The 25,011-nt window shown below is 47.1% G+C and overlaps 1 protein-coding gene across 3 annotated transcripts in view; it reads left to right on the top strand.

Moving 5' to 3' along the window:
- The window catches only part of LOC135921853 (oocyte zinc finger protein XlCOF6.1-like), a 75,170-nt gene that overhangs the window by 5,784 nt on the left and 44,375 nt on the right, over positions 1–25,011 (top strand). The window contains exon 1 of one of the 3 annotated variants that reach the window (XM_065456239.1): positions 15,309–15,494. The exons of the other annotated variants lie outside the window; for them this stretch is intronic. Coding sequence (XP_065312311.1) covers positions 15,391–15,494 — 104 coding nt within the window. The 5' untranslated portion in view covers positions 15,309–15,390. Of the gene's footprint in view, positions 1–15,308; positions 15,495–25,011 lie in introns of those variants that run through there. 3 annotated transcript variants of the gene reach the window in all.

The following is a 25,011-nucleotide window of genomic DNA, read 5'->3' as shown; positions in this document are numbered from 1 at the left end:
AAGCTTACCTTCATATAGGCTTTGCATATAGGCTTGAGAAAGCTCGCTCGTGCTCTATGCATTTTTTCTAAGTAGAAAAAGGACCACTCCTTATTTTCTACCTCATACATGCGCATCTACGCGGGCCGACATAATTTTCGCGCTCATAAGCGTCAATTTGCTCACGCGCTTCTGAGTGCGCCGTCAGATAGAAATTTCTGTATTGGTAAAATGGCTTTCAGTTCCAGCTTTTGATTACATCATGCAGCAAGATGGCTGTTCTAATATGTGATCACCCATAACACATAGCACTGTATTCGAGGTATGCATCGTCAAACTTGCTCGTCCAGTTACAACATAATTGCATTGACGATGCAAAGGTTGTAATTGCTGTTATACTTAACAGCCATTTTTTTCTCTTGCTGTCAATTAAAATATTGTTTATACCAGTTTGCTGTCTGATCCAAACCGCTCTCTGTCTGACTCTTAAAAGTTATGCCTAGCATTCTTCGTTCCATCGCTCTTTGCGCGGTCGTTACCTTGTTCTCAAGCTTCCTTGTGAGCCTCCAAGTCTCTGCACCGTATGTGAGCACCAGTAAACTGCACTGATTGTATACTTTCGTTTATGATAACGATGAGCTCCCAGTCAGGAGCTCATGTCTGCCGTATGAGATCTAACCCATTTTTATTCTTCTGTAAATTTCCTTCTCAAGGTCAGGGTTCCCTGTCATTAGTTGACCTAGGTAAACGTACTCCTCCACAGACTTTGGAGGCTGACTTGCGATCTTGAGCTCTTGTTGCCTTGCCAGGTTATTTATCATTATCTTTGCCTTCCGCATATTAATCTTCAGCCCCCCTCTTACACTCTCCGTGTTAAGGCCCTCAATCGTTTGTTGTAACTCGTCTGCATTGTTGCTGAATAAAACAACAGCATAGGCAAATCGAAGGTTGTTTAGATATTCGCCGTCCATCTTTACTCCTTAGCCTTGCCAGTTTAATAGCTTGAATACTTCTTCTAAGCAAGCAGTTAATAGCATTGGAGAGATGATGATGATGATGAAAAGCTTTATTTATCCTACTTTAAACGGAAGGGGGCAATGGAATAGAGGGTGGGGGGAGGAACTACTTGAAGCAGGCCTCCTTTATCCTCTCAGCCCACTCCACGATGGCCTCCTGAAGATCGGGCCTGGAGCTGCGCAAGGCAGCCTCCCAGTGCTCCTCACTAGATATTAAATGCTTTAAACCCCCCATGATGTGGTTTAAGTCTGCTTTGGGAGAGACATATAATTTACAAGAGGGAGAAAGGTAAATGGTGGGATGAATGCGGTGGAGGAGGTAAGGGGACGGGAAGGTGCGAGTCTGCAGCTGTCGCCACAGAACTTCACACCTACGCGGGGATTTGCCCATGAGTGGCGGAAAGGTTAAGCGGTCTAATCGGTAGTCTGTACAGATGTCGGGGTAAGTAATAAGTCGATCCAGCGCTGTAAACGGCGCCTGCTCCGTGGCGAGTTCCGTCACAACTGATGCCTGAGTCCGGACTGTAAATCCTCGGGCACTGGCATGAGCTGCCTCGTTTCCGGCAAGGCCCGCATGCGCGGGAGTCCAGATTAATGCCACAGTTTGATGGAAAGGATGGGCAGAGGAAGGGCTGGCTTAGAGACCCTACCCGCTCCGAAGTTATGTATGGCTGCTTTAGAGTCGCTAACGATAACTGATGAATTTGGGATTGGGAGGGCCAGGGCTATGGCCACTTCCTCCGCCTCCTCAGAGGAAGAGCCAGGAATGGAGGCGGCCACAGTGACCAGGCTGTGAGAGTCAATGACTGATATTGCGTAATAATTTCTGTTCGCATATTCGGCGGCATCAACATGGAGCACATCTTTAGAGGTGGAGAATTGTTTTTGGAGAGCCCTTGCTCGCTGCCTGCTGCGCTGCTTGTGATGCACAGGGTGCATGTTTTTACGGAGTGGGGGAAGATTGTGTCTCCTTGCCTGACCCCTTTTTTTATAGGTATCTTGCTACTTCTGTAGAATTAGGGTAGCTCTGGAATCTCTGTACATATTTTTCACGGTATTTATGTAAGCGGTCTGTACTCCTTGATTACGCAATGTCTCTATGAGTGCTGGTATCTCTACTGAATCAAATGCTTTTTCGTAATATATGAAAGCCATATAGAGAGGCTTATTTTACTCTGTGGATTTCTCGATAAGCTGGTTAATGACATTGATGTGATCCATTGTAGCGTAATCTTTCCTGAAGCCAGCTTGTTCCCTTGGTTGACCAAATGCCAGTGTTGTCATTATTCTATTGGAATTTCTTTTGGTAAATATTTTATATAATACTGGGAGTAAGCTAATGGACTAATAATTTTTTTATTTCTTTACCGTCCTGCTTTTTGTGAATTAGTATTATGTTTGCATTCTTCCCGGTTTCTGGCCTTGCAGTCGATAGACACTTCCTATTGAGAGCCACCGTTTTCCTAGCAATATGTATCCTCCATCTTTGAATTAATCGACTGTTATTCCGTCCTCTTCTGCCGCTTTTCCCCGTTTCATGCCTTGGAAGACTTTTCTAACCTCGTCTCTAGTTATAGGAGGAGTTTCTGTATACTGTTCAATATTGTTTCGAATACTGCTCCTGAGTCCTATGGGTACTGTAAAGGTCAGTATAGAATTCTTCCGCTGCTTTTATTATACCTTCGAGATTGCTGATATTACCCTGCTTATCTTTCAGTGCATATATCTTGGTTTGTCCTTTGCCGAGTTTCCTTCTTATTTCAGGCTGCGTCCATTTTTAACGGCTTCTCCATTCTTTGTCACGTTATAATTTCTAATATCACCTACTTTCGATTTGTTGATCACCTTTGACAGCTCCGCAAATTCTATCTTATCTCTTGTGTTGGACACTTTCAGTCTTTGTCGTTTCCTTATTAGGTACTTTGCTACTAGGGAGAGCTTGCCTACTGGTTGCCTTGGTGCCTTGCCTCCCACTTCAATTGCTGCCTCTGAATGCAGCCTCATTTCGGTTTTATTCATTGGCTCTGGCACCATCATCATCTCTTTGTTCTAAGGCTGCATATTTGTTGGCAAGTACCAGACTAAATTTGTCTGCTCTTACCCTTACTGCCTCTCAGTTGACCTGTTCTTCTTGACCAATTTTACTCTTTCTGTGTTCAAATTGAGGTGAATCCTGGCCCTCACATACCTATGATCACTGCACATTATCCTACCTATTACTTCTACATCCTGCACTATGGTGGGATCGGCAGAAAGTATGACATCAATTTCATTTCTCGTTTTGCCATTAGGGCTTTTCCAGGTCCATTTTCTGTTGGTACGTTTCCTGACAAGGGTGTTCGTTATTCTCAGCTTATTCCTTTCGGCGAATTCTACCAGTATATCTGCTCTAGTGTTTCTAGAATCCACACCGTAGTTGTCAATTGCCTGTTCATCCACCTGCCTTTTGCTCTTTTTTGGATTGAAGTCCCCATTACTACTGTATACCGTGTTTGCACTTTTCTCATAGCTAATTCAACATATTCATAAAACTAATCTACTTCCTCATCGTCGTGACTGGACGTTGGACTGTAGGTTTGTACTACCTTTAATCCGAACCTGTTATTGAGTTTGATTACTACTGCTACCCTCTCGTTAATGCTGTATAATTCCTGAATATTGCCCGCTATGTCCTTATGGATCTAGAATCCTATCACGTACTGCTTCTTATCAGGCAGACCTCTATAGGAGGACATGGCCGTTATTCAGCAATGTGTAAGCCTCACTGGTTATAATCTCACTAAGGCTGATATTATCCCAAACAATGTCTGATAGTTCTTTGAAGAGTTCTGCTAAGCTAGCCTCACCCGAGAGGGTTTGGGTGTTAAACGTTGCAAGGGTCAGTTTATATCGGCGGCCTGTACGGACCCAGACATTCTTAGCACCCTCTGCTCCGTTGCAAGTTTGACCACCGCCTTGGTCAGGTGATCCGCAACCACTGGGGACTGAGATACATTGTTTTATTGAGCAGATCATTAGGAAGGTTGTGGCCAATTACTGCACCAGGGAGGCCAATTCCTGTTCTGGTGGGGGAGTGTTTTCGTTCAAGCTGAGTGGGTGTTCTAAATTTAGTTGTACCTGGTTAGTATAGCGCCATTCGCTCTCGGCATCTTTCGCCGGTGTCAGGCGCCACTCCAAGCCAGCAAGCCAGAACTAGATCATCCAAGCCAGAACTAGATACCGTATGCAATTATTAAAATGGCAAATTCCGAACATTCTGAATTGTTATTGGTTTTTAGATACAATGGAGGGTTGTCCCTCTTTGCTTGCTTTCAGAAAAGTAACTAAAATGTATTCGCTCCGACAGTTGTGATTTTGTTGTAAATTTTTCTGTTCTCTTCAGTCCAATTGTAGTCCTATGGTCTTAATAGCTGTGTCATGTTGATGATGAATGTGTTGACGACTAATTCTGTCATTCTTCCTTATTTGTGTTTCGTCTTGTCGTATTTGATACTGTGTACGTGCATATTAATTTCTGTGTGTTTAATATTTTGCAATGTGTTTTGAAGTATCTTGCACTCCTGTTGTCTACTGCTCGTGCTGTCTGGTGTCAAAGGCCTAGTCAGGTGGCTTTTAGTGCCGCCTTTTGCTTTGGCACCAAGACAAACCGCTCTTGAGCGTTGGTTTGTCGATAAAGAAAGAAACAAAAAAAAAGGCAAGTGGTACATCACAGGCTTTGAAATCTTCAGAACAGCAGTGTGTGATTGGTGCCCTTTGCCGGTCTTCCTCTGAGCGTGGGGCAAAAGTGTTCCGCATACTTTTTAGAATAGCTTGACCTGTTAGTTACTACGCAGGGGGCCAAATAGTTCCGCCTGTGTGTGTGTGTGTGTGTGTGTGTGTGTATATATATATATATATATATATATGTATGTATATATATATATATATGTATATATATATATATGTATATATATATATATGTATATATATATAATCTGGGTGTGTATGTGTATTCTGATTGCATGCGAGACGCGAATTCTGGAAAAGCATGCGAGCACCAACGATTTCGGTGGATCTTTCCATGAGTCATGCACCTGCATAAATAGCGTTAGCGCTTCACAATGACACCATATTTGGACGATCTATCTGTTCTCATGTCCCTAACTCTTTATTGTGGGCACAGGTTCACACCATAGTCAGTTTTGAGGCTCGTCGATGTGACACAGACCTCTATCATCACCGTCAAGGCAACACGACAATAAGCCAAATTACGGGGCTTTGCCATTTCTAATGTCGTGTAGCAGACACAATGAAAGGCGTACAGCCATACCACTGGCTTTCTTTCACCTCGTTGCGTTTTAGCACCGTTCAAAACTGCTCGATGGCTCCAAGTGAGAACGCGGTTTTGAAACTTTCAACTTCGGTGAACAAGGCGAGTCCCTTGGCGCCAAATACATCATCGGAAAGCGCCGGCACTGTCAAATAATTGTCCGTTTCAAAGGGGGTAGCACTCGACAGGAGTAGGTTTTCCTGCAACCGACTCCACGATCCCAAATTTCCGCTCTTCACGGCGAAGTTTCACTAATGAAGTGCCCTCCCGATTTGTTCTCTCGCAGAGTTCCCGAAGAAACCGGAGAAGCAGCGTGGCAGCAAGGAGAGAACGAGGCTGCCAACAGAATGCAAATGTGCCACGCTTGCCGGTTCACCTTCACCGACACGGAGGCCTTTCAAAAGCACACCGCTGACCACTCGCTTGGGAAAACGAACAACTGTTCCGAGTGTGGTACGCTGTTTAAGAAGCCTTGGAACCTCAAGAGGCATTTACGTTCACACGGCGAACCATCCTTAGAGTGCGGCGTGTGCGGCATGAGATATCGTAGAAAAGATGACCTCGAGAAGCACACGCTTGCTCGGCACGTCGCTTCACAGAACTGGGAAGGCTTCGATGGGACTCCTTAACGGGGCAGCACGCGCCATGAAATTGGACGAGCATGTCGGGAAGCACCGTCGAACGCGATGGTGGCATCGGCTTCGGTGCAGGTGGATATTCACCCGGGAGCAGTGACTTCCCTGGATTTCACCCTGGCGCCAAGACGTGTCGTGTGGCTTTGCAGAAGAACTTGCGGTCTGGGCCTGAACTGCTCCACCTGTGCGCGAACTTCATGACAAACAAAAGTGGGCTAATCTTATCCCTTCTGACTACGGCCGAAGAAGGCCTGCGAATAAAATTTTTACAGTGGTTATATCGAGGAACACTGCGCGCCATCTGTAGTTTTCTTCGAAGAACGCACCCGTTCTTCGCAGTTCTGTAGCCATGGTTAAAACAAATTTAAATGCCTCCTGGAATGAACAAATGAGTGAGACATCTTTCTCGGGAAAGATAGCTGTAAGTATATTCAGAGTAGAGTTCCTTATAGTGGAGTTGAGTAAAGTGCCGCCCTAATATTCTCGAGCCTTGCTGGTAACGTTATCAATAGTTTTAGCGCCCAGCAATATAAAAACAAAACTGTTAAAAATGGTACACATTTGTTCAATTGCGGAAGCTCAAGACACTGCCCCGGAAAAACGTGATGCTCAAAGTTGAAGAACAGCTACACTAGTTGGCTTAGCTCGTGCATATAACTAATGATCAAACAAAACATTGCTGTGGCGAAATAATGGACTTTAACGATGATGCTTTACTGGCATCGCCTTCATAACGGCTGGAGACAGTCACCCAGCCTGCTTGATTTGACCAGGTGTACTATACATGCTTTCTCTCCAGTCGTTTTATATAAATGTCTATAGCCCTTTTCTTTTTCGCAATGCTTCTCTATCTGCCTTTGATCGCTACGCAGACTTGCAACGAATCAGGTCATATAATTTCTTTCCTGCTTTTCTTACGCCAATACTCTTAACGTCTCTTCGTTATCGCGATTGCTGAGCGGTTGATGCCGCCAGCCATCTTAAGTTGAAGCGCTTTTGGAAGCTTCATATTAGCTCCAGGTCTCACTGGGTAAATCCCTTCGCATGCCATTAGGTGGTGCCGAGTGGTCTCTCAAATTATGTTGCAGCATTCACCTGCGTCATCTTGTTGCGAATATTTGCTCCGGTACGTTTTTGTCCCAAGCCAATCAGCTCAAGCCTCAAATATAGCAGTCCACTACTCTCTTTGCTATGCAACAGGTTTTTCTTCCCCATTCTTCCCGTTCCTGTAAATGTCCCCGGTCTATTTTTTTTTTCATTCTTTACAGCCAATTGGTGTCCCTCTTTCTCGCTTCAGCTGCCATGCTTGCTTAGTGGCTGCGGGGTTACGCTGCTAGGTGTCAGGTCGTGGGATGCCGCATTTGGAAAGAGGGGAAATGCGATAGCACACGTGCATTTAGGTGCACGTTACGGAAACCCAGGTGGTCTGTTTCCAGAGTCCCTCATTAAGGCGTGCCTCATAATCAGACAGTGGTTTCGGCATGCAAAAATATTTTTTTATTGTATCCGTTTCTTGCTCATGACTCCCGCTTGTCTATTTACGCTTTAAATTACCCGTTACTTGGTTGCCAACCTTCTCTTTCTCCATTTTGTCTCCACGTATTTTTCAGTACAGATAGTTGCGCATACATTTACAGAGCACTCCACGGTGGCGCTGAGGCGAGCGCCATTTCGAGGCGTTGTGATTGGTCCACCTATTGGGAAAGGTATTAGCCAAGCTGCAGCCTTGGGTCACGAAACCAGGCGAGGTTGGCAAAGAAAAAAGCTTCGCATAAAAAAACAAACATAAGTAGACAATACACTCGGCTAAATCACAAAAGGAACTCGGTGGTGCAATTTACCCCTTCCCCCCGTTTCAAAGCGCATGCGCATACCATAATCCATCGATCCAACCATACTGTACCTGCAGAGGCACGTCTGAGTATTTCTGAAAGAATGAGATACCGGGTGAGAGTTGAGAATTATTTCGACAAACAGTTCGATCTAGGGTAATATTCTTTAGCCTTCTACACTTATCAAAGGCGTGGGAACCGGAGAAAAGAACAATAAGGGTATAAGTAATGATGATGAGAATAGGTACAGTAAGGTGCGATTATGAGAGTATACAAGATCGTGTCCATAGGGCCCTTTTAGAGTCTCGAAAATAGGCCGTCTTATTAAAAAATTATAAAACAGCCCTGATGGCTCGTAAAATGTGACCGTGAATGGCAAGCGTTGGCGTCTTCCTTGGCACCGCTTAATAGCAGGTCATTCAGTAAATATGTATTGCAGAAATAAAAAAAGCAGGGAAGGAATTGAGGGGGTCGGAGTCATTGGAAGCGTAGATATATCGGTATAATAGTGGGATAGAGGGATTAAATACGAAAGGAAGATCGAGATCAAACTGTCGAAAGGGTGGATGCCAATGAACGTAATAAAATGCGAATAAATAAAGCAGACTAGGTGAGAATTTCTCACCAGCCGGTTACAGAGGAGATATTAAGAAACATCCTCACTATTATTAGCATTGTTCGCGTCCTGTTTGCGTTCAGAGAAATATTAGTGATAGTGGTGTTCTCGTTCCTTTTTCTGTCATCCCAACTTTGTGGTTGATTTGTATTTTTTTTCATTCAAATTACGCTACTGTTATGTTAGAGCGCTCAGAAGGTTACGAGTTTTTCGAAGAATTGATTTGGTACACAGTGGTCACAAATGTAGGAATTTTTACCTTTCGCGGCCATTTTCATCATAAGCTAAGCATTAGCGTGACGCATTCGTATGGCGATATGTCGATCTTTTTCAATAGAAAATAAGATGAAATAAATAATTACATAATAATCGAAAACATATGAATATTTGGCATGCCTTACGTAAAGCTCATAGCCAGTTTGGCGATGGTATAGGTGGCGCGCATGATAGAAGAGAAGCTTCCTTTGCGTGCACACCAGGGTTAGGCTTAGTTGGTTCTCTGTTGTCCGCTCGTACGGCGATTATCTCGGCGAACATATTTGTGCATTGACGTACGAAGGTAATATCAGTGCCCAATAAAACTGCCAAGGAATAAAGTGACCAGGAAAGGTAAATATTGCTCAGCTTGCATCACTGTGTAACAACTGGCGACTCTTGCGATGTTTTATTCTACACTTGTCTATCTTATACGACGCGCCTACTACACGAGCCACATCATGGTCTTGAATTATTTCAAGAAAAATACATAAATAAACAAAAATTATTAATTATTGAGCACGCTTTTATAAGCTTTCTATGCTGACTGACAAAGTAGTTAGGGCAAGCACATCTCTGCTCCGCGTATATGTATATTTGCGTGCATATGACCTGTACAAATAATGGCGGCTTAACCACCTGTTAATGAAATATCGAAATTAATTTAGTGGGTTCATTGATTTGATCAATCGTTCACTGAAATTGACACGGTTCGTCGTATATCTCATGGGTTCTCATGGGTTCAACGATCCCCTCGCTACAATCACGCGATTTCTATGTTCTAGTTCCTATAAAAAAAACCCTACTAGCTTCCTATCAGCGTCCAAGGAGGACGAGTAAAACGCATCGGTGATGCACGCACGTATGCACGAACGCACTCCCATGCACCGAAATGGCAGCACGTCTAAGGACAAACGCATAGAAAAAGATCAAAGAAATCTATCCTCCGTAGTACCAAGGGGAAGTCAGTCAAGAAGCAAATGCCCTACCACTATCTCTCTCGCACCCGCTTGTACTCGCGCGTGCGCACAAGCGTCGGGCAATTCCTGAAATGGCCGTCTCGTGTGGTGTTCCAGCACGCGTTGCTATTGGGGCTGCTCGAGGTGGGGTTTAGGCCAGGAATCCTTGAGCCACAGCGATGAGTACATCCGGGAGTAGGAGCCATTTTAGGTCCATTTAGGTCCATTTTACGCTATCTGTACTGGCTCCAGATACGGAAGCCAACGTAGTGCATGTAAGAGCGCATTAAGTGTCTGAGCTCACATCAGGACACGTGAGGCCAACCCACTGCACCAAACTTGTCCCCTTTTAAAACAGTCGCCTTCCTTAGAACACTGTGCTAGGGAGTCCGATGACTGCATTGGGGCCAATCACAATTGTCGAATCGCTCCCAATCTCTCTCCCATGTTGTCGCTCCGTTTCGCCAGACTTCGCTTCCTGTTTTGCACCATCACCACTGATTAGGAGACGACTGCTCATAATCTGGGAAACTCGCGTCGACACAGTTCCCATGGAAGCCCTCGACGTCGGGCGCTTCCATCATTTTGTAGGCTTTCAGTGACGATCAGCTTGCAAATGCCCTTTGTGGTTTTTAACTTTTATACCGAATCAAGTGGTCGTTCTCACCTTGGGGAGAGCTTCGTTCTTGCCCCGTCCACGGTCGGTGTCAGGCTGCGTCGATGTCTGGAAGGGCGCATATTAAAGGGGTGTGATGTTGGGTGGGGAGTGCCTCGTGGGAGAGACCAAAGGAATTTCCTTTGCCATCTTGAGACGTAACAACCTCGACGGCGAACGAGGTGAGATTGACGTGAAACGTTTGTATCGCCACTGTAAATGTTTGTAAGCGCCACTGTAAATAATGGATAACGATACGTTGAAGTGACGAGTAGTGGAACACGGAATGCCACCGGAGCGAGCATTTCAACAAGAGTGGTTCTCTTTATACGTTACAGCCAGGTCTAAAGCAAATCTCCAAGCCAAAAGGTTCCCTAAAACCCCACTACTTGGTCGTCTACTTTAGATCGCCTTGCGAGTCTAACTTCCTGGGAACGTTTCTCTTGTTTGAATTGTTTTATCTTGATATTTACTCTCTCTTCTGATGAGTCCGGTGCATACACACAGCAGCGTAGCAGAAATGTTCCCCCGGCGTTTTTGCTTAGTGGCTAGGGCGTAGTGCTGCTATGCATGCGGTCGCAGGATCGCATCCCTGGCCCGGCGAAATGCAAAAAAAAAGAACGCTCTTGTCCCGGGCATCGGGTGCACGTTAAAGAACCCCATCTGGTCAACGCACTCGTTCTGCTGTGCAGCAGCAGCTGCCTCACGTGCAGCGTCACTACAACACGTCTTACACAACTGTTATTACCACACCTTCTTCAGGCACTGCAGCAGTTCAGCATCTGTGGTGCTGCGGAGCTCGATTACGCGTGTGCTATCTCGACCAAGGCGACCGCATTGAGAAGACGGGAGAATGCAAGAAAGGCTCGTGACGGAGATGCAAGCTAAAAAGCCTTGGTGGTGAAAACTGTGCTGGAAGTATGGTGTAGCTGATTCCCAAATCATGGTTCGGTCACGTAGACCCCTTGAATTTGCGAACGCCCTTCCAGGAGTTTTGCAGCAGAAAGCTTAGCCTTTGTGCCCAGCTTCCAACATTTTTTTTTACCCAGCAAATCGCCGCGTGCACGAAATGAGCAAGCCAAGTAATAATTTTAAGGGCGTAGTCTCACCAGATTGTTGGCTTAACAAAGACACAAATGCTATCCATTCCATTAAAATAAAAATAAAATTGAGTGTTATATTTTGAAATAATTCGAAACTGTTTTTTACAAGAAACGTTATCTAAAGCTGCGCTTGACGGCACAGTTGTCCAAATAGTTGGTTGCAGTTTATTTCAAAAGCAGAAGCATAGAAAGGGTATGAAAAATTCTATACCGGAGCCATGAAGCTCTTGACAGAGTATTCAATAAACAGATGGGGACATCGCTATGGCACGACTAGACACGTGAAAATGCAGCTGTGCCGAATAAACACCACCCAGGCAGCTATTAGCCATCCCACTACGCTGGTCTAAGGTGCCTCGACAGTGCAGCTTCGTATGCGTTGTAAAATAAATGACACCTTTAAAATTCAGTAAGGGTTGAAGTCAGTCTAACTCACACCTTTTCTGGGTGTAAGGAAGCCAGCTACACCTTTATTCACAATTTATAGTGTATTCTCTTTATCATATGTGTAAATTATGTTGCACTGCTCGCTGGCCTGCCGAGGAGCACCGCCACCGTGGTTGCAGATATCACACCTCAATGAAGCAGGAAATGAGGCTGAAAAGAAATCACCTGCATATGTAGATTGAACAGTAATGTCCGTTTCACTCGTACCGGTTTATGTAGCAATCTTTGCAATAATCTTCTTGTGATGATGACGATGGCTGGAGCTTTATTGGCGCAATGACCAGATGTGGCCAATGAGCGCAAGCAGAAACGCAAGTTTTTTGCAGCACGCCTAGTTACCCTGTGCGTCCCACGACGTCAGAAAGCCGTAGAAACTCACCATTATGCTGTGAAGAGGCGTTATCAGACAGTTTTAGTTACACGTACGTAGAGGCTTCACGTACGCAAACGTGAAAAGCCTACGTATGTACCTTACGTGCACGCCATCTGAAACTCTTTTAGCTACACGTACGCGATGCACGCCAAGAGGGACCCCGTAGCTACATCTATCAGGAAATGTGAAAACGGCGGTAGCCAATTCAATCCTGTCGCCTTGTTTCGATGCAAGGAATCTGCGCGCGCGAGGCCCGCTATCGCTTGTTTGTGATCTCGCGGAACTCCCGCGCGAAGCTGTCTACGTGGGCAAGAAACGCACGCAAGGAATTGAATCTCACGTACGTCGGTGAGACGCGCGCGCGCGCGCCCGCTACGTTCTACGCATGCGCACTGCTGACACGTAGAAGCTCTACGTACGCAAAGCTTCTACGTACGTGTAACTAAAACTGCCTAATATGCTAAACAAAGCGCAGTAGCATCATGACTGCTGGTATCTCTACCATATCAAATGCATTTTCTTAATCTATGACATCCATATAGAGAAACTAATTCTACTGCGCAGATTTCTCACTGACCTGATTATTGACAAAGACGTGACCCACTGCGGAATGTCCCTTCCTGAAGCAAGCCTGTTCTCTTGGTTGATTGAAGTGAGGCGTTGCCACAACTCTAAAAGAAATCAAATTGGTGAATATATTATAAAATACTGAAAGCTAGCTAATGGGCCTATAGTGCTTCAATTATTTAACGTCTCCCGCTTTAGTATAATATCTGCATTTTTGGAGGTCTTTCGTATATACACCTGAAGTTGTTAGACATTGTGTATAAACAGCCGTAAGCTTTTCAAGCGCTTCATTTTCTCTATTTTAAATGATTTGATTTGATTTTGAATGAATGAAGAGAGATTTGTGCTGTGTATTGCTTCAACTAAAAATGAGCTCCGAGAACACGCAGCACCCACAGAGCTACGAGCAACTGACGCACCTAGACTCTGCGCCCGAGGGGGGAAATACCACTCTAGGTACGGCCTGCGACCGCGTGCAGACGCCACATGTGCAGTTGCAGCCGGAGTAGAAGGCCACGTTGCACCCAGCTCCCTCCCTCATTCTTTCCTTCCTCCAGTGCCTCGCAGCACTGGATGCTTCGCGCACGACAGCAGCCGCCCGCTTACGTCTGTTCTTTCGCGGGCGAGATTGACCCGTGATCGTCTGCTCCTCTCGTACGATTTCACTCGCACATACAGGGTAGGAGGCGCGGAGACGGTGTTATCTCTCTTGGACTTTCTGCGGAACCTCTCGCTGACGACGACACCGACGACGGAAATGCGCTTGGAGTGTCCAGACAACTTCTATCACAATAAAAGGCGTTTCGGCCCCACTACGGAAGCCCCGTTCACAATGAAGGGAATGATGCATGCGAAGTTTAGTTATGTAGGCTACGTAATGTGACGTGAGCATCCAGTGCATACCGGGGCTAAATTGTCGGAGTTGCGACTGAGCGTCTGTGCCGCAGTCCGGATATGAATGGACTCAGGTAAAGCCTTGCCGTCTTGTTCTTGTCTTTTGAAATTATTGCCGCACTATCCCAGTACATTGCCACAGCCCGTGGACACTGAGTGTTCAACCAACACGTTTGTTGCCATATGCTTGATCCTGCATCATGGTTGGGCTGTTATATCCTTTTTCGAAATTTCCCCTTTCACCTATGTACACGTGTTCATAACCAGCGCAAGGAATCCCTCTGCAACACACCCGGGAACTTCTGTTTCGCGAGCTTGTCTTTGACCGTTAACCATTGCGTGTCTGAGCTTATGTGTAGTGCAACTTAACAGTACAAATGTAAGTAGCAGACGTAGTGCGAGTAAACGCACTTCCCTCCGTATATCAAATCAGATATGTATATATGTCGGCTCATAGGCATCTATATAGGGCGCCGATCCGTAAATATACAAGCGTATCAGAGTGAACAGATGCTAGGATATACATCATTTTCGTAGGTTGAGCAACTGGCTGGGTTTGTGCCTGTATGGCGAATCTTCCATTATGGCTATCTGCGATCGGGACACAATAGGTGCAGATTACTTGAACATTCAATGATAGGCGTCGCACTCATTCGTGCGTACACGTTTCGTCACCATTCTCTCGACACGTATTATACATCCCCTTTGTCATCGTGACGTCACTGCGGAGGCGTCTCGCACTCGGCCTCGGCCTGATTCGGAGTTTGTATGTCGGCATAGCTTGTGAGCGGTGCGGTGCATAAACAAAGAAATTGCCAGAGAATTACGCTGTAACCTCTGCGGCGGGCAAGCTCGAACAAAGCAAGAATAACACGCTGCACAGGACGAATGAAAGCACAAATGTACGGATCACGGTTGGTTATACTGTATTTGTTGCTGGTCAAGCTCCCACGAGTAGCATTTTTTTTTCAAACTTTACCACCGCAAGGCTGTATTTAGTTTTTGTGGAAATAAAGCATACGTACACACATACATCTAATAAACGCTTTGGTAGTGCTTCGTTTCTCTTTATTAGGAACCTGTGCGCTGAATTTGTATACTTATCATGTGAGAAAAGGTACAGCTGGCAAAGGAGGCATCTTATCCTCTCATCAGTTGCATGTGGTTTGCTAAACGTGACATGCCTCCACTGCACGCTACGCTCGAGCACTATGATATCTGGATGTACAGGTCGTGATATAGATATGACGGGATCTGCAATCACGTGCCAAACTGCGTTTTGTCAACTTCTGATGAAGCAAGAGACTTGTATTGTTAGGCGCACAAGCTAGAAGGGACGCGCATGCGTAGTGCCATGTCTCGGCACCAGGTGCTAGTTTCGGCATACCCGCCGCGGTTGCTCAGTGGCTATGGTGTTAGGCTGCTGAGCACGAGGTCGCGGGATCGAATCCCGGCCACGGCGGCCGCATTTCGATGGGGGCGAAATGCGAAAACACCCGTGTACTTAGATTTAGGTGCACGTTAAAGAACCCCAGGTGGTCAAAATTTCCGGAGTCCCCCACTACGGCGTGCCTCATGATCAGAAAGTGGTTTTGGCACGTAAAACCCCATATATTATTATTATTATTAGTTTCGGCAGAAAGTGCAGGAATTCGCCTTGGCATGCCTTCCAAGATTGCTTGAAATTTAACCGCGCCTGCACTATCCTGCCCTAGAAACCGGCCCCTCGGTCTGTACGGGACAGGAGACCATGGCCGGGAAAGAAAAAGCTCGATCCTACTTTACGATGTCGGGTGGCAGCTGCAACTTGGCCCAGGGTACAAGCAGTGCAGCCTCTCATCTGGACAATAGCGGGTGAGCTTCCGTTGAACATTTCCTTTGAATAATATCAAACGTAGACGTGCCGTCACATGCTGATTGCCAAATATTTAGGCTATATCACGATGGACATGTCTAGGCTAACTCTCGTAGGGTTTGCTCACCGTGGCGGCTGCTGCTGTCTTGGTGAATAGGGCTCCCACACGAGGCATTTCCAGTGTGGAGTGGGCTTGCACGTAGACCAAAACATTGGCCGTTGTGCCATTTCTAGCGCCGACGAAATTACTCAGTCAACGAACACGCACTACCTAATACCCTGTACGGATCAAGCGCAAGCTCTAGATTGTCTTTCTTTTATTAAAACGAAGCTTTCTACACCTTAGTGTTTCATCCGCATACCTGGTCGCTTTATTGCAAAGTATGGTGGGCCAGACCTGCTAGTAGGGAAATAGTAAACGTAAACTTAGTGAAATTCTGTGTGTTTCAGTGCCAAAACCCCGATGTGATTATCAGGCAGGTCGTAGTGGGGGACAACCAGGCCAATTTTGACCACCACGAGTTCTTATCGTGCGCCCCAGGGATCACGGGTTTTATCAAGTCCCCATCGAAATACGGCCGCAGAAGCCGGGAGTTGATGACGCTGCCTCTGGTTTAGGAGCGCAGCAGCGAATTAACGAGGCCGCCACGAGGAGCAATATTAAATTCGTCTCATAGCGGAAAAGGCTTTCTGTAAAGTTTGCCATCTCGGTCACAGAGTAACCTACGTGTCATGTGGTTGGCGTGTCCCTGTCTTGCTGATTTTGTCAAGCCGGTGTACAAATGGTATGCTGCGAAAAGCTTTGCAGAAGATGAAGTTTTATTGCCGCGTCGGAAAATCTTGACTTCATATGGGCTGGAAAAAGCTCGCTGGTGGTGTGTGCATTTTTGTTACGTTAGAAAAAGTCCCAGTAGTTATTTGCTACCAAACGCGTTCCCGCTCAAGCTGGCCGATGAAATGTTCGCTTTCATCAGAGTCTACTTGCTTATGCTCTTCTGGGTGCGACGTTAAATAAAATACTTTCTGGATTGGCAAAATGGCTGTCAGCTCCAGAATATTTGAGTATATGAAGCAGCAAGATGGCCGTCATAAAATGTGGTTACACACCACACATAACACTGTATTCGAGGCATGCGCCGTCAAACTTGCGGTAAAAATGCACCGTTGTTCTGTTTGCGTTTCTAAGGAAGATTGTTGTTAGTCGATGAAGCGCAGATGACACTGGGAAGAAAATGTATTTCATCGCAAGTTTCGCAAATCAATATCTCGGATGTGGTGATGTTCTGAAAATTCGTCCGAAGTCGATACGCCTTAAAAACCCACTGGATACAATTCATGCCTTGAATGTGTGCCGTGAAGTAATATTTAAAGATTACGTTCAACTATTTGTTAATTCCTATACATTAATAGTTCAACATTGTTAATTCCTAGCCTTGATTGCTGGTGCAAGTGACGTTTCCATCTGGGATAACCCAGCTCAATGAATAAAGCTATTCTATGCGGCATGTGGGCTTTTTTTAATTATGAGATTTAAAAAGAATTCGCCGTTCCGCCCGAAAGGCGAAGCACCGATTGCGATAGCATATTAGTAGATAGCTGTACTAAGTAAGGATAGTAGTTTTATCAGCCGCATACGCTTGTAAAGATTAACTTAAAAACTAAATTAACAATGATAGAATATGTCGGCGTGACTCAATGAGGACCTAGAAAGACACACAGAGACAGTGCTGTCTTTGCGTGTCTGCTTTTTTATACGTCCTTGTTCAGAAGCGCTTAGTCATTGTACCATGGATTCAAACCAACTAGCCCGTCAACGTGTTTCAATTATATGGACCAGCACGGTGTCACGCGCGCACCGGTAAACATGCACACATCTCACTCGATGAGCGCGCAAACTCGCTGCGAAAATTCTGGTTGGAGGGATCGCGGCAGCAGCAAGAGAATCGACTTCCATACATGTCTTGCGTCAGCGTGAACGGAACGTAGAGAGCACAGCCCATACGATGCTACCGACACAACGAACGCTCTGCAAACTTCGCTGATCGCTTTGAAGATGATGCCCGCACGGGCGCGCACTTTAGCCAAGTCGCAGACCGCTTTCAAGACACACGAGCGCGGGCAACGCGTCCTTACGGCATCCGTCAAGGGCGTCTACTACGGCGTCCGGGACTCGCGTGTACAACGCCGTAGTAGACGCCGCGGTTGCCTCCACTCTGTAGGAGGGAGGACATCGCGGCACCGCAGCAGCCGCCGAATAAGAACGCCCCTCCTCCCTCGACTGACGCCCCTCCCTCACGCGCCAGGGGAGAGGGCACGCATCCGGGCCGCGTTCCTCGCTGGCGCACGCGAGATTGAACCGCGTTTGTCGGCCCCACTTCACACGTTTTCAATCATACAGAACCTCACGGCGACGACAACGCCAACAGCAGAAGTGCGCCTGGAGTGTCCATGTATTTGCTATCGCAATAAAAGGCACGCAGTGCATGGCAGGCTTGCAAATCTTTAGAATCATTGCACTTTTATGCGTTGCATATTGCAATCACTCAGTTCAGCCCTTGGGCGCGGCCGGGCAGCCACCATTGAGGGTATGAGCCATTGTTCATTGCTGCGCGTCTCATATGTGGGTCTATTCTCTTTTAAGTTTGCTATGTTTGTTATTAAGTTGCTTCTATTTTTATGCGTTGCATATTGCAATCACTCAGTTCAGCCCTTGGGCGCGGCCGGGCAGCCACCATTGACCTTTAGCGCAACCACGTGACGTGACGTCACGACAGCCGGAGGAAAAGCTGGGCCCCAACTCGCGCAAAATGCAACGCATTCTTGGCTTAACCAAGCTAAGCCTGGCCATTTTTTACCGGTATTGCTCTGAACGTGCGGCAAAAATGTTCCCATTAATGTCTAGCACAGCTTGGTCTGTCTATGGCCACGCAGCGGGCGAAAGATTTCCGCTTGTATATAAATGCAAAACAATTTTCTGTCTTTAAGCCTCGCAAGCAGAATGCCTGAGCAGTTTTATCGAGCACCGGAATCAGATGCACAAGCTGTGGCTTGCTCGATTGCTGCAGTCTGCTTACAAGGGCAGCATCCACACATATGCTGCCCCACGTGACGTTTCTGGTTTAGCTACATTCATGAAAACAAAGGCTTGATTTGATGATGAATTTGATGACGAAAAAATTGATGCCGAATGTAAGATGCCTATACATATTTGCTTGCAAGGGGTTACTGACATGAAATTTTTGAGTGTTTATTTCTTGCGGTAAATCGAAATGCTATACCTCAAAACCCAATCAAAATGATGACAAGCGGATTTTTTAGGGTTACGACAAGACTGTTTTCTACCGTTTCAAGCTCTAGGACCTTCAAAGCGATAAAATGAATTGTCAGTAATCTTGTCAGTACCTCGGTAAAGGTAAATGTGTACGGTGCTTGCGTTCTATACACTTTATTTCAAAACAACTTTTCTTTAGCCGTAATGGGCAGAGATGTGCATATACCGGAAACGCAGATGTCTCTTATTGTTGGCTTTGTCTTCGCGACGCTAATCTCGAGGACGGATGGCCTAATACCGGCCGTGGCGGCCACAGTTCGACGGAGGCGTAATAGAAAAAACGACCGTTGTCAAGAATGGCGAGCTGTAATGCAAGATCGCCACCCAGTAAGGACCGGGGAACAAGACACGCATCCCCCAAACTCTGTCGCTTCAGCTAGGATGCGTTCGATGAAGCGGGCTTTGTGCTGACACCACCGCCATCCTCTAGTCTAAACGCCGTTGTGACGGAACGAGTTCGGCGGGCGAACTATTGTGCCCGAGCTCCCCAGCGCGGAGTTGATCTGCTACGCCTGAGCGAGCTGCCGCGGGAAAGCCGTTTTTTGTTGCTTCCCACGCACCGACCGGGACGCAAGACAACGAGCTACCCAGAATGGCTCCGAGCTTCCCGGAACGGCGCCCCTCTGACGTCGGCTGCGGACATCGGAATGTGTGTGCCTTTGTGTGCGTAAACTGTACTGCGGGGCGGCGGCCAGTGGACAATGAGTAAACGAACGTTCGCGTCACCTTGTATCGCGGGAGGACCGAGTGTTTAAAAACTGCTGTGGTGCGAATGCTCGAGACACTTCTCTCGTGCAGTCATGTTGGACTGACACTCTTTCTCAAGCAGTCATGTTAGACTGATTTAAATACTGTAAATAAACCCATATTCCTCGTTCTCGATGAGAAGCAGTTCTTCCCTTCATCAACGTCCTCAGCGTGAATAAGTTGGACGACGGCATGGGCCAGCTCCCTTCGAATTCATGCCGGACTCCAATCTGACAATCCTGACACCATCCACCGAGTACAGGGTCAAAAACTCCAGGATGTCAAAATTAATCTGGCGTCCCCTACTACGGCGTGACCCATAATCATATCGTCGTTCTGGCACGTGAACACCGCGTACTTTTAATAAACGCGGACGCGGGAAGACAGAAACAGCTGACGTTTTTTGCGCACGCAGTTTCTTGCTCATCAAGAGCCAAGTTTCAGTTCCCTAGCAAAAAAGGCGCACTATATCGTGCGGCATGATCTAGAAGAATTTTTCGTCGGATTTTAAGCTGACAAGAGATCACGCCGCCACTAACTAGAGATGCCGCTGCCAGTAGCAGCGTAATTGCTTTGATTAAACCGACTATTTAAAGTTTTAAGGAATTAGCGAAACAAAAGGAACGCATAATCTGTTATCAGACGAATGCCGTTACCGATACATCTGTTTCTTAAAGATCGTACTGATCTTGTGCGCGCTATAATCCCAGAAATTTTCGCCAGCCTTCCAAAAGACACCGTTTATTCATTTTCTTTGCGTTGGCTTTAGTGGGTACTCTTATGTGAGGACAGCTCCAGGCTGAGGTACATCAAGCAGAGGGAAGTTGTAGAACTGGCTTGACGTATACTACCACGTCGCAGGTCCAAAAAGATGAGATAGCACTATATTGAAACGCACACTCTTCCTCGCTAGTTTATGCATCTTCCGGCCCACGCTTTCGGCCCCGCTAACAAATTAAGGCTATAACTCACTGCGAGGCACGCCTACATGCATGGCGACTTTTTATAATGTTATCGTTGATTCTATGTGTAGTCTATGTTGTCACTATGTATATACACATTGTGTAATTTGATTGCATGCGTGACGCGAATGGTGTTGCACATTCTGGACGGCACTACCCGTCTATATACCCTCTCTGCCTTCTCCCTCTTTCCCTTCTCCCTTCCCTCAGCGTAGTGTAGCCAACCACACTATTGACTGGTTAACACCCCTGCCTTCCTTATAATCCTCTATCTCTCTTTCAGGAAGGCACGCGACCACCAACAATATCGGTGGACATTTCCAAGAGTCATGTAGCTCTAGAAGCAGCCGACACGCTTGACCATGGCATCAGATTTCCATGATCCATGCATCTGCACGTCCGAAACTTGCTTGGTGAACCGTTGCTCACAATAAGAGTCAGTTTTGTGACTCGCCAATGTGGAGGAATCACTGTGATGGCAACATGAAAATAAGGTAAATTACGGGGCTTCGTAATTTTTGCTGTTGAGCAGCACAGAGGACGAACAGCTTACAGGCCTACCACTTGGTTGCTCTCGCCCAGTTGCTTTTTAGCATCGTGCAACACGGCTAGATGCCACCAAGGGAGAACGCACTTTTGGGACTTTTTTCGATTCTTAAGTTTCGTCGAACAAGGGGATTGTTCCTTGGTGCCAAATACATAATCGGGAAGCATAGGTACTGTCAAATAAAAGTGTGCGTTGCAAAGGCGGTCGCACTCGAGAGGATTAGGTTTTTCTGCGACCAGCTCCACGATCTCAAATCGGGGCTCTCTACGGCAAAGTTCAACTAATGAAGTTCCGTCCCGATCTGTCCACTCGCAGAGTTCCCGAAGAAACCGGAGAAGCGGCGTGGAACCAACGAGAGAACCAGGCTGCCAACAGAAAGCAAGTGTGCAGTTTGTGCCGGTTCCTTTTCGCCCACATGGGGGCCTTCCAAGAGCACACCGCCGACCACTTGCTTGGAAAAAAACAGATCTGCCCCGTCTGTAGTAAACTGTTTATGCTTGAGTACCTCCTCAAGCGCCACATACCTACGCATGGCCTAGAGTCCTTGGCGTGTAGCATGTGCGGCAAAAAAATTTACGACAAAGGAATCCTCACGAAGCATACGCTTCCATGCGACGTAGGCACACAAGATCGCGAAGCCGTCGAAGGGTATCCTTAGCATGGCAGCACGCGCGACAAAACTGGACGAGCATGTCGTGAAGAACCGTCGCACGTGACCATGGCATCGACATCGGTGCAGCCGGATGTTCACAAGGCGAGGACTGACTTCTCTGGATGTCACCGTGGCCCCAAGCCGTGTCGTGTGCCTTCGCAGAACTTGCGGTCTCGGCCCCAGCTTTGCCAGCTATGCACTAACTTCTTGACAAAAGAAGCAGGGCTAATCTCATTCTTACTGACTACAGCTGAAGAATGCCCGCGAATAAAGTTCTTAGTGGTTTTCTCGAGGAAAACTGTGCACCAGCGTTGTGGTTGGTTTCTTTGAAGCACGCGCCCATTCTTCGCAATCATCTAGCCAAAGGGCAGCTGCATATCGATGGGGGCCAAGTGTGAAAACACACGTGTGCTTATATTTAGGTGCACGTTAAATAACCCCAGGTGATCGAAATTTCCGCAGTCTTCCACTACAGCGTGCCTAATAATCAGGAAGTGGCTTTGGCACGCAATGCCCCATAATTTATTTTTCATGTAGCCATGATAAAAACGAACTATATGTGCCTCCTTAATAAAGAAAAAATATCGAGATACCTTCAAAAATACTAGTAAAGATATTATTATAAAAGATATTATTATAGTAAAGATGTTAAATTATTTATAGCACAGTTCCTAATATTGCACTTGAGTTAAGTGGCACACTAATATTCCAGAGCCATGCTGGTAACGATATCAATGGTTTTAGTACCCTTCCATGTACGAACAAAACTGCTAGAATTGGTAAATACTTGTGTATGGACTGAGCTCAAGATGCTGCGAGTGACATTTTAATAATGAATTATAAATTTGCTTCGCCTAAACAATGGCAGTGATGCTGAAGAAAGCAAAACGGTGAATGGCGAAACAAGCGTTTTAATGGGTGAACTTGTGCCCACAAAAGCAAGTTACACTGAAAGTCCAACGATAGCGGCGAACAGAGTCAGTGGTTGTCGGAAATCTGGGGTGCGATCTTGTACGCGTTCCAAACTCGAACGGAGGCGGTCCGTTCTTTCCGTCGCGAAATTGGCGGTCCGTTCCGTTGCGTTCGTCCGATAGCGGACAACACGGAATGATTGACAGCAGATATCACTTCACAATTGACGTCATGGTGTTCTTCACCGTTCAAACTGACCAACCGTGTGCGGCTCGGTGGAACGGACCGCCTCCGTTCTATATTGGAACGCGTACAAGATCGCACCCCTGATCAGCGGGTCAGGCGCGTCGGCTTTTATCCATCAGTTGTCGAATGTTGCAGCGTAATCACTGGGACCCGCGTGTCTTCCACAAAGTTCTACGCCATTCACGCCACGCATGCATGCGATCAGATTACACAAGGTTCGGTGACAGACAGTTGATGGAACCATCGATATCATTCCAGAAACTTCCCATACATGCAGGCGGGTCCTGCGCTGTGCCATAACATTTGTTAGCGGCGAAATGGGGATTCGGCAGCGTGCGTAAACGGCTTAACACGGACCACGTGGACCACTTAAGATCGTGCGCGGCGCCGCTGTGAATGCGCAATGACGTCTGGAATGACCTCGTGGTCAAGTTCACCAATACGCTAGATGATCTTACAGGATCCCAAATAGCGTCGCAATAGTTTCTCACTGAGTCCTCCTCTGCGTATCGGGGTATAGGCACGAACATGACCTCCGGGCTGGTACTCGAAGTAGCGTCGTTGGTTGTAGTCTCGGCTATCGGTACGCTACTGGTTCTTGGTCCCTAGCGTGCGAGCTGCCTGGCTTCTTCGGCGCGCTGGAGATAGATGGCGATGTCAAGTTTCTCTTCGTTGGTGACGTGCGGCAGCATGGCGTCGAGAATCGTCGTCGGGTTCCTGCCGTAAGCCAGCTTGAATGGCGCGATCTGTGTTGCTTCGTGTAGCACCGTGTTGTAAGCGAAGGTTACGTACGGCAGGACGCCATCCCAAGTCTCGTGATCGACATCGACGTACACTGGTAGCATGTCGGCGAGGGTCTTATTCAGGCGCTCCGTAAGACCATTCGTTTGTGGGATGTAGGCAGTTGTCTTTCAGTGGATTGTATGACTGCACTGCAGAATGGCTTGGGTGAGCTCCCCTCTAAAGGTCGTTCTTTTGTCGGTGATAAGGACTTCTGTGGCACCATGCCGCAGCAGGATGTTCTCGACGAAGAATTTCGCCGCTTTGGCTGCGCTAGCTTTCGGCAGAGCTTTCGTTTCAGCGAAGCGGGTGAAATAGTAGAGAGTTTTAGCACAGCGGGTTTACGGCCAGCGGAGCGGAGCGGTTTCCACCGTTGCGCCAGCGGAGCGGCTCGCGAAAAAAGAATTTTAGCCAAGCGGATCACCCGCTCGAGCGGGGTAAAGAGCGGGGCGCTCTGCTGCCCCACCTAGTGGTCCGAATAGGAGTTACTGAGAAATGAAATTGAATTACGCTGGCTTTTATTATGCAAGAAATGTTGAATAAAGATATATTACATGTTCTCAGTGCATTATTTGTTAATAATGTACTGAGTACTAATGTACGGGTAAGCGCGGCAGTCGCCGTCTTCGATGCAGAGCTGCCGGCGTTCATGTTCGCGGCTGCCGTCTTGCATTTCCCATACACGCCCGCGCGCCCTTACGCACGCTCGCGCGCTGCGTATACCCTCCACTGGGGAGTGCTTTCCAGCGGGCGTAACCGCTACTCCGTAAAACCGCTGGCCGCCTCAGCGTGGTGCGCATGCGCAGTCGCGTCTCCGCTCGCCCGCTCCGCTCCGCTGGCCGTAAACCCGCTGGGCTAAAACTCTCTAGTCCGTCGCCACGACGATCCATTTATTTGCGGGTGTTGACGTCCGAAAGGGTCCCAACATATCCATCGGGATCTGCTGAAATGGCCGGCGATGAGGCGCGATCGGCTGTAGTTATCCCGCTAGCCTTGTCGGTGGTGTCTTGCGTCGCTGACAGTCGCGGCATGTCTTGACGTAGCAGGTGACGTCCGCGGTCAGGCGCGGCAAGTAGTACCTTTCCTGTACCCTCGATAGCTTCCGGGAGAATCCGTAGTGACCAGTGGTCGGATCGTCATGCAGGGCGTGGAGTACTTCTGGACGCAGCGCTGAGGGAACAACATGAAGGTAGTTGGCGCGGACTGGTGAGAAGTTCGTTACGAGTAGGCTGTTTTGAAGCGAGAACGAAGACAATCCTCGCCTAAATGCCCTAGGGACAACGTCGGTGTTCTCTTCCATATACTCGACGAGGATTTTTAGCTCCGGATCTGCTCGTTG

The sequence above is a fragment of the Dermacentor albipictus genome, chromosome 9, assembly GCF_038994185.2.
Source record: "Dermacentor albipictus isolate Rhodes 1998 colony chromosome 9, USDA_Dalb.pri_finalv2, whole genome shotgun sequence".
Taxonomy (NCBI): Eukaryota; Metazoa; Arthropoda; class Arachnida; order Ixodida; family Ixodidae; genus Dermacentor; species Dermacentor albipictus.
This window is presented reverse-complemented; position numbering and strand designations above follow the sequence as displayed.